Source organism: Ixodes scapularis, unplaced genomic scaffold (assembly GCF_016920785.2).
Source record: "Ixodes scapularis isolate PalLabHiFi unplaced genomic scaffold, ASM1692078v2 PGA_scaffold4__175_contigs__length_147842914, whole genome shotgun sequence".
Taxonomy (NCBI): Eukaryota; Metazoa; Arthropoda; class Arachnida; order Ixodida; family Ixodidae; genus Ixodes; species Ixodes scapularis.
Window position 1 is genome coordinate 39807119 of NW_024609879.1, and position 12871 is coordinate 39819989.

General features: G+C 43.7%; 1 protein-coding gene across 1 annotated transcript in view; it reads right to left on the reverse strand.

The window, feature by feature from the left end:
- Nucleotides 1-11713: 11713 nt before the first annotated feature.
- The window catches only part of LOC115330592 (venom metalloproteinase antarease-like TtrivMP_A), a 186136-nt gene continuing 184978 nt past the window's right edge, over nucleotides 11714-12871 (reverse strand). Inside the window, exons 13-14 of the mRNA XM_040214695.1 lie at nucleotides 11984-12574; nucleotides 11714-11890 (exon numbers count right to left, since the gene is read on the reverse strand). Of these exons, the coding sequence (XP_040070629.1) occupies nucleotides 11714-11890; nucleotides 11984-12574 (768 nt within the window). The remainder of the gene's footprint in view (nucleotides 11891-11983; nucleotides 12575-12871) is intronic.

The window sequence follows — 12871 nt, forward strand, 5'->3', positions numbered from 1 at the left end:
ATCGAAACTTTCTGCTTGAAGCGCAATCGCACCAATGCCGAAACAATCCGCACAATCATTTTCTCGGCTGCCAGGAGATAGACATGGCCTAAATCTAGAGGTAATCAGGAAGAATACCTTTAGGAAAACAATCCATTGTCGCGAAGTAGGTTGCAGCGCACTTAGGTTGACGAGACGCGACTTGAGAGTTGTTATCCGAGGGAGATGTCGACACGGCCACGGCAAAACCACCACTCGAACACAGAAACGAGAAGGTGCCCGTGAAGATTCAACACGATGTAGCTCAAGCTGTCGTTTGTAGAATCGAACATTAAACGCATCACAAAAAATTCTTGGGCTTCTTTGAAGAAATCGCTTGCAGAAGCAGACATACACAGCAGCCACAGAGGGCGATTTCACACGCTATACTAGGTCCGGCTAAAAGCATACCGAGATCGGCAACGGCTAATTCGTCATCCGTCAAACCACGTGACCACGCACCTTTTACAACACTTTCAGTTTAGGGAGAGAGAGAAAAGGATAGAAGGAGAGGCCAAAACGATGTTTCACGAACAAAAGGCTTATCTTATGGGGCCACAACGAGGGGATGTGTCACTTGTAACGAAGGTTGACAGTGCAGTGAATGCTATGTGTGGCCTTGGGCGCCAGGCAGGTGCGATGTCCTGCTTTGTCACCAGATTCTAGACTGTAGTCACGTGACCCTAACCGGAGACACGAATTGCCTAAAACACGCCTAGCGTCTACCCTGCTGTCGATACCGAGTGATCATACACTCTATGAAGTCCAGCTTTTGAACTTCCAAAAAATGTGTCTATTTCGAAAGTGACCCAAAACGATGCGAGTTTGACGATACTGTGTTTTACACTGTATAACCCACATTATAATTTTAAATGAAAAAATAAGCGCGACAATTTTTTTGTGCATGATGTCGACAAATAAATGGCTAAATAAATATGTATATATATTTTTAACCAATAAATTTAAAATCATGTGTACACTGTTAGGTTCACGTTTTTAAATTTCAAATTTTTTTACGAACGAGTTACACATAAAAGACACCACGGTCAGCATGTCTTCATACTTTCAACAGACGATGAGTTGCCGACTCTCGCAAACGAACGGATGCGATGCTGCGCGAACGGTTCTTGGAAGAGCTGCGTATTGTACTCCTGGGGCAACGGCTTCCGTTCGAAGGGGAAAGGATTCGGGACAGCTAAGTAGCGTCTTGCATCTTGAGTAAGCTAACGGTTCGTGTTTACCCGCTCAATTTAGCGGGGAAACGTAAAAAAAAAAAATTAGTTTCACTGCCAGATTTCGCGGGAAAATTCACGGGATGTGACATACGTACCAATTCAATTTCTCGCTATATTTAGCGGGGCGGTTACACCAATGGCGACGCCGACACCGCTTAACTCGGAAATGGGTGGCTAAGAGATGCGACTAAAATCCATTATTTGATTAACTCGCGTTCCGATCGCACTTCGTCATATTGTCGCAAATCAAGCATACAACCAAATTTCATTTGTCTTTCAATCTTCAAAATGTGCAATTGATTAATTGTTCCCAATACCTGGAATAACTTCACTTTAAGGATGTTGACAATAGTTAACTAATTACATAAAACTCGTGCAATATAGATCAATCAAGTATTGTCTTAGCGAGTACATATAACTTGTTGCTTGCACGACCGAAACGGGCCCATATATTATTATCAGGGCTATATTTGCACGCGTATATGATGGTATATGGCCGTATTTACGCACTTATGCGGCCACATCTGGCAGTATTTGCCTACCTATATGGTACAATACGGCCGTATTAGCTCCCGTATATGGCGGAATACAGCCATATTTGACTGCTTATATTATCATATCTGGCCATATATAAAATATATCAGGGCCATATCTGACATTTTCGTACAGGAAGTTACACGCAAATGAAACAGGGACTAAAAATAATTTGTAATATTATTATTTATTATTCAAAGCTCCATAACGACCGACGTCTTGGTATGGTGAGGCCGCTGATGCCCGTGATGGCGATGTTTAACGAATGATATGCCAAGAGGACGCACAACATTCGTAGTTTTCACTCTTTCTTTTCTGGTATCTTTGTTTACGTGGGTGGTTGAAACCCGCTGCGCCGCCGTTTCTATACGCGTGGTTATTTTTGCGCCAGGAGGGCCTGAGAGCAGCAGGCCACGGGCCTCACTTCATTGAAAGGACTTCGGCTAGAGGCGGGCCGATTGGAAGACCTCCAAATGCCGGCTTTGGCCCGCGGGCCGGAGCCGGGAGACTTCTGCATTAAACTGTGCGTTGTAGTACTATAAATAGATAAACCCAATGAAATGGTTAATTCTGAATAGGATTGTATACATCAATGTTAAGCCGTTTTGAATATAATGATACCAGCTTTAGCAATATGTATATATTGCTAAAGCTGGTATCGTATATGTATACGTGTATTTGGGTGATTTCATCTCAAATCGTGCAGGGAAAAATAGTCAACTTTTTTGTTCTAAAAAAAAAAAAATATTATTGCACAGTTTTTAAAGACGCAGTAGGAACAAACCTCAAGTTCGTCGGATTTTTCGTTCTCGGCTTAGGAATTTTAAAAGAGGCCGCGGCGTAAAGCAGTGTTTTTCACATTCGTCGTAGGTCGGATGTTTCTCTCGATCTCCCGCCGTGGGTTTTTAGTCCACATTATATTAATTTTTTTTCAAGCACTCTCTCAGCACAGGTAAAAGGCTCTAATGCCATGAAAGAATTTTAGGAGCTTTGCTTTTTTTTCTGTAAAAATGTCACAAACACCCCCCTTGGTTAATTGCTGATGAACTTTGACAATTAAAAAATGGCGATCTACTTGATTTATGTCGATATTTTTATGTCTATGGGCAGCCCAAAACACGCTCTATATAGACGTTATAAAATTACTCAGGTGTATTAGATTCCCTTTGCGGTACGTTGACGTTAATGTTATGCAAAAACCGGAAAGTACCGATGTTGAAATCGATTTTCTAAAAGAAAAAAAAAGCATTTTTTATATGTTTCATTTTTTGTTACAATGTAGATATGATAGTTGTCTACTCGAAAAGCAAGTGGAGAATGTGTGCTTTGTCTGTACGTTCTTTATTTAAGCCTCAATATCGGAAAAAAGACGTCTTCGTTTTGCAAGACCTCAGTCAGATATGTGACGTGTATGTTTCTATGAATTCTGAAATTTTTTTTTAAATTTTTGAATGCGTTTTGTAATTAAGTGTAAAGGTAATTCGTGGTATTCATTAGTTATTTATATTTTGATAAGAACGGGAAACTACGAGCAACATATTTAATCAAATCAGCAGGTCTAGTAGACCTTCAACATCGAAGAGGCACAGAGTTGTAGTTTTTCGATTTATAAAACTTTCACTGTAAACTAGGAGGACTAGCTATTAGCTGTCATATTACCGAGACATAGAAAGTCACCACATCATTGATATATTCTGCACAATTCTTTCCGGAACCAAACGCTAGGGTTTGTTGACCGCAGACCACACAGATCACCAGGGAATGGCCTTTCACTTCCGTAATACATAAAAGTGAAGACACAAAAACAGTCCTAACACACGGAGAGATCACCACGAGGATGGGTAGGGAATAAAAATAAATAAATGAGAATAAAATTACCCAACTCTGATCTTAACGGAAATTACGTTGAAAAAAATAAATAAAAGATTTAGGTTTGAGCGGTGGCAAGGCGATAGGTCCACGCCTGGTGGAGAGTCAGACAAAGAAGTCGACGACACGTAAAGGGGAAAAAAAAAAGAAACAGTTAAGAAAGGCGGAAAAACTCAGTCGCACACGGCAAGAACGAAAACCAATTCCTCCGGGCATTCCCTGAACGGGGCGCAACCAAATGCGTGCGAACACGCTCTCAACAGTACCGTCAGGCCGCTACGCCATGACGAAATAAACTTAAGAGGAACAAAAGTAACGAACAATCAGTAAAAAAAACGTTCCACAAAAACAAAACAAAAAAACGTTCACCGGAGAAACAAAGTTCAGCGAGGCGAAGAAACACACACGAAATAAAAAAAAAAAAGTCATAACTGACCGACGCCGACTCCAGCCCCACGACATTGAAGCCTGGCACGATGACGGCGTCCAGATGGTGCTCGAATCTACTCTTCACTCTTCCGCACACCCACAACGGCTATACGGAACAGTAGCAGTGCTGAACAGAGTGAAGAATAGATTGGAGCAGCGATGCGGGAGAAGGTAACCGAGGCGTATACCATGTCTCGAGCTTCCTATCAGGAGGGGAGCTTTCGAGGTAGCTACTGTAGTTACTCAGACTTCCTCTTTCCCCTTCCTTTTTCCAGAGGAACACATCAGACGGTGCTAACTTTTCATCCCGGAAGAAGGCCACCTTTCACAAGCTGTTACCGTTGACAAGGAGGCTGACTTCGACACAACTAGTCCCCGGGCTTTGCTGTTTCCAAAAAAGATAACCCTTGAATGCTATCGGATCCCCGCGGAGAGAGATAGAGCACGGCCGTTTCAAGGATAGGGCGCTCGAAGCTTGGGCAAATACGCGGTATCGTTTCACGCGAGCACGGTTGGCTGGTTTAAATATTTGTTCACATCCCTAACGGAACCGGCCCATCTTCGTGTGTGCGCCTGCGGGATTGTTGTGCCGTGCAAGCCGCCGGTTTTAGCGCGCACGCGGCGACGTTTTGACCGGCAGAACTGTTGTTGACCGCCGACATTATAAGGCCGTGGTGTCCTCATACTCCCAAGCAACACTTCCTTTGCTTTCCCTTCTGCGGTACTCTGACTGACAGACTCCTCCTGGTTGGCCGTCACTGCTCATCGCGTCAACGACATATTCGTATCATTTCACTCCTCGTGACACAGGGTGCGCTGCTCGCTCTGCTGTCACGGGCCGTCCTATCTAACATAACGAGCGCGAACAGTCGTGGTCATCTGCTGGTTCCGAAAGGGCGGGACACTCATATAGGCAAATGAGGGCCCCAAATCAATGCGACGTCTGCCGATTTCTACACATTAAAAATCTACGACACCTGCTGGCCTGTTAAGAATGGTTGCTTTCTCTTTTGACCTCCTCCAATGTAGCTTGCCGCTTATAATAAAATTTTAATGAGCAGTAAAAATAACAGTGTGGAACTACTTCATTTTTTGTGGGAACGTTAAAGAAGGCAAGAATATTTCCAAGTTGTGAAGACGCGCAATTTGCAAGTCCGTTTCAAGTCGTAAAAACACGTTGTGAGGAGGTTCGTTGTTTGAGGTCAAGCTCTCTTTCAATACTTTAAATTATTGACGAGGCAAGTACTGTTTTTGTGTGAGCTTTAGTAGTTCCGTTGAAAAGCAATAGCGACACAAATTTAAAAAAAAACATGAAATACGTTACGGGATACGCAATTTCCTTTCGGTAGTCATAAAACAACTAGTTGATGATCCACTGAATAATTTATGTGAGTCTCAAGTCAAAAAGGTTTGTGGAGGTCCGAGTGAAACACTTCACTTCGCCTGACGACAACGGTGGTGACGTTGTGGCAACGATCTGTTGATGTCTGCCATGGTCGGTGCAGCCGCCGCTGGGAGTCGTCCGGGACAACGGAACATCGTCTTCACGATACGGCCCGGTTGTCCCTCGCAGTTACGCCCAGTCGTTTTTGTTTGCGTCGACGGCTCCTAGGAAGACAGCCCCCAGTCCGCTTCCGTCCTCGTTGTTCCAGCCACCACTTCTTCTTTTTCTTTCCCTGTTGTCTCGTGCTTCTTTTCTTTCCCAATCCCGTCGTCTTCTTTTTTGCACCTCGTTGAAATGTCCGATCACAGTTCACCACACAACCCCCCTTTAAGCTTTTTCTTTTCAGAAAAGAAAATCCAGTTCCACCGGTGAACATATACATGGAAAACCATAACAAACGAAAACAAAGACCATATCTGCTAGATAACGCATGCAAAATCTCAGATCCTGCTCATAAAATCTGCTCCTATATTTTCGTTACCCTTAATATGCACAACTCTGAAACTATATTCTTGAAGCAAGAGAGACCACCTTAACACCCTACTGTTTATCAACTTTGCAGTGTTCAAGTATTGCAGTGGATGGTGGTCCGTTTGTACCGTAAACTGTTTACCATATAGGTGCATGTGGAATTTCTGAATCGCCCATATTAGGGCCAAGCATTCCCGTTCGACCGTGGAATATTTTTGCTCGCGTGGGAGAAGTTGTTTGCTCGCGTATAATAATAATAATAATAGTACCTTTATTTTTTTCCTACAAAAACAATGTTGAAAAGGTGACTTGGGAAAAAAGCTGTAAAAACAGCTTGGCGAGCCCCAAACCACCTACACCAGCAGTCGCGATGCAGGCACTAAAGATTTATACAAAATTGAAACATGACATGTGTACTACATGTTTGAACAACTTTACAAAGAAAGAACTGACGCTAAACAAGATAAGTAGCATATTGATACAGTTTACACAATAGTGTAAACTGCTACATCCCATGATATGGGATGTAGCAATCCCTCGTGCTCTTGCATCAGGGCGGCGCCAATCGCGGTCTCTGACGCGTCCGTTCGCACCAGAGTGTCGAACCGAATCTTTTATCGGTTCAGTTCCGGCTCGGGTTCACGAATTTCGGTTCAGCTCCGGTTCAGTTCCGGGGACCGAAAAATAACGGTTCGAACCGGTTTGAACCGGTTCGAACTGCTAGACTGAGAATATGTTTTCCGCGTTCCTTTGGCTATGGGCACTTCTCAGGAGTGAAACGAGTAACGGTATACCTTCTTTTTTTTTTTCATTTGTTGAATCCACTTTTATTTCCAGGTATCAAAAATAAATTGCGCTGTTTCATTTGGATGAAACAGTAAATGAAAAGCTGGATTAACATTTATGACTGAACATCTGTTTCTTTTTACCTCAGTCGCATATTTTTCACCTGAATGTAAAGGTTATCAGTCTGCTGTGTCGCCTAAAATGCACGTTACCATTGCGTCGCAATATTAACAGTCGAGTCCTACTGTGCTCTTGTACTTACAAAAATAATTACAGTGCATACAATCATAAAATGGGCACGTTCTCGCCATGTCTATCATGATATCTAGATTATAAAATACGTTTCACAATATATATGATGACGATACAACTAAGCTAAAAGCAATAATATTTTCAATATGTCAGGAAAGTTTTAGGATAAAACCTTTCAGTCTAACTTTTATAGAACCCTGAGTGGCAAGCACAACGCTTGCTTTCCTGACTAATATTGTTTTCATTCAGCACCATGACGCAGGCGAATAATTATGCAGAAAAGAGTGACCTTCATATTCAGTACGAATCTGGCTTAAAATAGAGCGCATTGAAGTGCATATTTTAGACATAGCTTGGCGTCTGATGTTTGTTCTTGACAGCATGCCGGTCAATTCACTTAGTAAATGAACATCACCCTTGCTAATTGGTGATTTATTGTTAAATAGAACAAAGTAGTATTTCATAGTCTACTCGACATTACAGCTGCTTAATTGGCCACTTTCTTACGATCTGCGTGCGCAATCGTCATAGTTCCGCCACGCGCCACTGTGTGCTTTGTTTTCATCCAGCCCACAGACACATAAAATTGTTGTTCATCAAATAAAAGAAGCAACAGACTTCTATATGTTTGAGAAGTTGAATAGTCGTTAGAAACACATGTTATTTAAATCAGCTTCAAACTGAAAAAAAAAATGCTAAGTTTCTTTTAAGTAACTTATGCAAGTGCCTCTCCAGGATAAAAATGCCGGAAAAGATTTCCAGAGCATATTTAAGATAATGTGTGGGTGCATTAACTTAGGATGCATCTCTTTAGGGTGATCGTCCCTTTATCTATGTTGTCAAGTCTTCAGGTAGTAAATAAATATTTGTTATTGTCACCAATAAATTTGACTGTATGAAGTTCACATAACCGCTTGAGACCGACACGGGAGGACGATACTCGAAAATAGCCATCCATTGAGTCTGCGGAACGCGCTTATTTATAACACCGGGTCGCGGGATATGCCAAAATGAATGTGTGCTTACGTTATAGATTTGAAGGCCAATACACAAAATGGGGAAAAATAGAGATAATAAATGATATTCTTCTAAATAATGCCATTCAAGACGCCAATTACTGCAAAAAGAAATATATATAGGAATGAGTGTTCTAAACGTAAACACGTTTGACGGAACTTCGTCTGGTTGGGTCAAAAAGTTGAGAAATACAGACTTTCACAAACCAAGTCCTAATCATTTAGTGGACTGACGTTTCAATTGGTCGAGCTCAATAGGTCGAAAGCCGCTTAACCCTCGGCGTGCGTCAACGGACTAGGGCACTTGAAGAAGAAGTGGGTGAATCAAATGACACACCGCAGATAGAAAAGGAGCTGCTGCTCTCCACGTGCAAATAGTCGTGCACTTGTTTTGGTGCCTAATTTTACAACTCCTTGCTTTATCAGTCATGCGCGCTCTAACATTCTATTAGGCTGCAGAACATCATCGCGAGACTGCTATATATAGTGCTCAACTTTACAATTTGGACATCCCCTTTTGCTATATTTTGCTTCAGCTTAAAGGGGCACTGCAAAGGAATGAAGAAAACCCAATGCTGCTTGGAACGGCGTGCCTATCAGTGTGAAACACGAACGTTCAGTGCCGACATTGGTCTAGAACGTCGGATAATGATGACATAGAATTCTAGAGGTAGGACTGGCTGAATAGGCGCAAGGACCCCTTCTGATCCTTTCAAGCACGGGACTCTCTCTCAAATATTTGCTTGTAACACTCGTAAATTGCTAGGGCGTTCACATCCTCATAACTGGATGTTAATTTCCAACAGTTAGGAAGATTGCGTATGGTTGTTGCACGCTCTTGTCGTTTCGGTTCTCTACTGGTTCAGACCAAGGACGTCATAAACAAAACAAAAAAAAATTGCTCGAAATTCTGAATCTTTTTAACCTAAAAATTATGTTCAAAATACGCTATATTTACTGTTTATTTTATGTTTAGTTTGTTGCTAGGGTCCCAGTCACTAATTCAAACAAAAACAATGCAAATTAAAAAAAAAAATGGACAGAACGCTTTGCATGGCCTCTTCAAGTATACAGATGTAGCCTATGCTACAAGCGCGAGCCTTTGGTCCTGAGCACTCGCACTGCAGGAACGCGCGTGCGCTTTTTTAGCTTCTGGAATACTTACACATAAAGTGGAAGGGAGTATTGTGTTGAGAACATCACATTTCAACAGAAAACCGGACTGTTTAACATGGTTCGCATTTTGCTGAGAAAATCAAATTCCGAGGTGCAAAATGCACGCTGCAAGAGGTTCGCGCTAAGCGCAAACCATGTATTCAGAAATTTCTTTTGCATGGCGCTACGTATTGAGGGATGGCGCGAGCGTCTGGCACCCCGAAAACTCGCTTTCTGGCAGGAGTGATTTCGCAAACGAAGTAGTTTTGCAGGATCATGCTGTCTCCTCTGCGCCGAAGACGTGGAGCAGAGGAACATTCACAACACATTAGGTTTTTAACCCCCCCCCACCTTTTTTTTTTTTTTTTTCATTTGGCGGTGCTCCTCTACAGAATACTTTTTAGTTTTGAGAGACTCCCTCCTTTGTTTGGGGGTGCCAATTCGACAATTATATTTCTGTCATTTGTTTTCAGTAATTCTCCATTTCTTTTATTTTGCACCCAAAAACTGTGAACTTTAAACAAGCCTTCGAGATTTTGAGCGACTGCCGACGTTCGGCTGTCCCTCAAAAGCCACTGGAATCTTTTTCTTTTTTTTTTCAGGTACCTCTGCCGTACACACTTGTAGTTCTATTTATCGTCAGATAAATAAGTCATATTTAGTCGTTTCAATCCTTTTATTCTCGGATCAATTTTCTGAGACTGTTCACCAACAACGAAAACATGTCTGAGTGCCGCAATGGTGTGTACGAGGCTATGATGAAACAATTTTTGTACTTTCAGTAAATGCCGCTAAGAGGTAATCTCCGACGTTAATATCTTGCAGAAACACCCATCAGTTTCCTTCTCTGCTCAATGGCAGGCGCAGGAAAAATAAAGGAAAGAACAGCTTTCCCTTTCTCAACTCGCGGTTGGAACAAGCGGCGATGTGATCTGAAGCTAATTGTATACCGCCAGTGTTCATCATTGTCATGCGCTGGGGTTGGCGAAGAATAAAGCATGGGTTGAGCTTTAGGCATTATTAGAGTTCGGCTATTCTTATCTTTGATTGAACACGAGTCAACACGAATGTTTGGCGATGCTGATTGTCAAAAACCCGAGCACTCGGCTCGGGCTCATGACAACCGAGTACGTCACGGTGTCGCATTACTCCCAGTGAGAAGTCGTGATGGCATGTGACCGGCTACCGTTATATTTTTTTCGAATTCAGTTCCAAGATGGCGGTGAAGACATCGGTTCGGTTCAGTTCCGTTTCGGCTAAAAATAACGGTTTTGTTTCGGTTCGGTTCGGTTCCGGTTGGACCCTCACTCTGGTTTGCACTACAAACTCCTTGGTGGTATCGGGTGCTTGCAGCACCGGCCTAGCGGAGAGAGCGACTTTTAACATATTAAAGCCCTTTCTTTTTAGTCTGTCCAATGTACCTTGTTGGGCTCTCTTTTCTTTGTCATTTCCGTTAGGGGTTGGGCGATCTGAGCATATCCTGGTACGAACTGCTTGTAATAATTTGCCAGGCCCAAGAATGATCGGACCCGCTCCTTCGTTTGTGGCTTTTGCGCCTTTATGACCTGCTCTAGTGTACGCAGCAAAGGTCGAATCTTTCCTTCCTCTAGGTCGTGGCCCGAAAACGTGATCTTTTTCATGCCGATCTTGCACTTGCTGGGCTTGATTGTTAAGCCTGCCTGACGAACTCGCTCCAGCAAACAATGCAACGTCGTCAGGTGCTCTGACCAAGTATCGGTGGCAACGAGAACATCGTCGATATAGTGTTGCACATGTGGGATCCCGTTCAAGAGTGCTCTCATTAGTCTTGTGAAGACTGCTGAAGCGGTCTTTAATCCAAAAGGCAAGTATTTGAACTGGTACAAGCCCGAGGCTGCTGAAAACGCCGTAACTGGCTTGGATTCTTCCGTCAACGGTATTTGCCAGTAGCCTTTAACTAGGCCAAACTTGGAGAAGCATCTCTTCTTCCCCACTTCGGCAAACACATCATCTGTGCGGGGCATGAGTTCTGCTTCCCCTACCAAGATGTTGTTGATGCGACGAAAGTCGACGCATATGCGGAAGGTGTTGTCTGGCTTCCGCACTAGAATGAGTGGAGACCTGTATCGGGATTTTGATTTTTCAATGATTTCTCCCCGCAACGTCTCCTGCACTTCCTTTTCGATCGTATCCCTCATGGCTAGGGGCACGGGATGCTGCGGTGTTTGGAGCGGCACTTCACCTGCGAGTTTAAGTTGGCAAACAAGGATGTTTGTCTTCCAGGGCAGGTCTGAAAATACATCATCGTACCCGTTTAAAAGGGCCCTTAGCTCATCTTTTTCTTCTTCTGAGAGGTCTCGGCTAAGCATTACATCCTTGGCTCCTTGTGTCTTTTGAAGCGACGGGGCTGATAGTAAGCCGTCCTTCTCGTCTTCTACGGCGAAAATGGCCGATGTCTGGGGTTGAGGCTGTCCTTGCTTTCCCCGCTCTTCGTACCTCTTGAGTAGGTTGATATGGAAGAGCTTTTACGGGTGTCCCAACTCGATGAGGTAGTCGTAACCTTCCTTAGTGCCAACAACGGGAAATGGACCTTTCCAAGCCATGAGCAGCTTGTTTTGGGTGGTCGGCAGCAAAAGCAGTGCTCGGTCACCAACTCTCAGTTGACGGTTTTGGGACTCTTCGTCAAAATATTTCTTTTGGACCTGTTGCGCCTCAGCAAGATTCTTGTGGGCCAGCTCCATCGTCTCTTAAAGGCGATCTCTTAGGTCCAACACATACCCGTATGTAGTCTTCACCTCTTCTGTGAGAGTGTCGTTTGTCCACAGCTCCTTCAGGATGGTCATAGGGCCTCGAATGTGCCTTCCGTATATCAACGTAAAAAGAGAAAAATCCAGACTACGCTGCGGAACCTCTCTGTAGGTGAACAAGAGGGGAGTAATATAGCGATCCCTCTGTCGTGGCTTCTCTTGGCACATCTTTCGAAACATTGTCTTCAACGTCCCGTTAAACTTCTCTACCATTCCATTGCACATGGGATGATACGGCGCGTTGGTTAGCTGTTGTATGGACAAGAGGCAGGCTACCTCTTTCACCAAGGCTGAAGTGAACGTTAGAGCCTGGTCGCTAAGTATTTCCCGTGGTACTCCAACGCGCGAGAACAACTGGATCAAACCCTCGGCCACGGTTTCGGAGTTTATCGATGGAAGCGCCACTGCATCGGGATATCTTGTAGCACAGTCGACCAAGGTCAAAATGAAGTGGTTTCCCGTGTCTGATGAGGGCGAGAAAGGTCCGATCAGGTCGATTGCGAAGCGCTCGAATGGTGTTTCGATTATAGGCATCTTCCCAAGCGGAGCCTTTGCTATCTTGGGGTCACTCTCTGGCACCTGTAACAAGAATGCACAAATCGCTTGATTTGTGCTTGCACTCGTGGCCAAAAGAAAGTTTCCAGGACGCGATATGTCGTCTTCTTGATACCCTGGTGGCCTGCCATTGTTCCTTCGTGAGCCACGTTCAGGATGTAGGGTCGCAGGTCTTGCGGTACCACCACCTGGTTGAACGATTTTTGCGATGTAAGGACATACCGGCGAAATAAAACCCCTTTTGATAGGTAAAACTCCGATGTATGGCCCCCATTCGAAGTCTGCCTCTGCCCGACTTTGTTAAAGCATACTGCCAAAGTA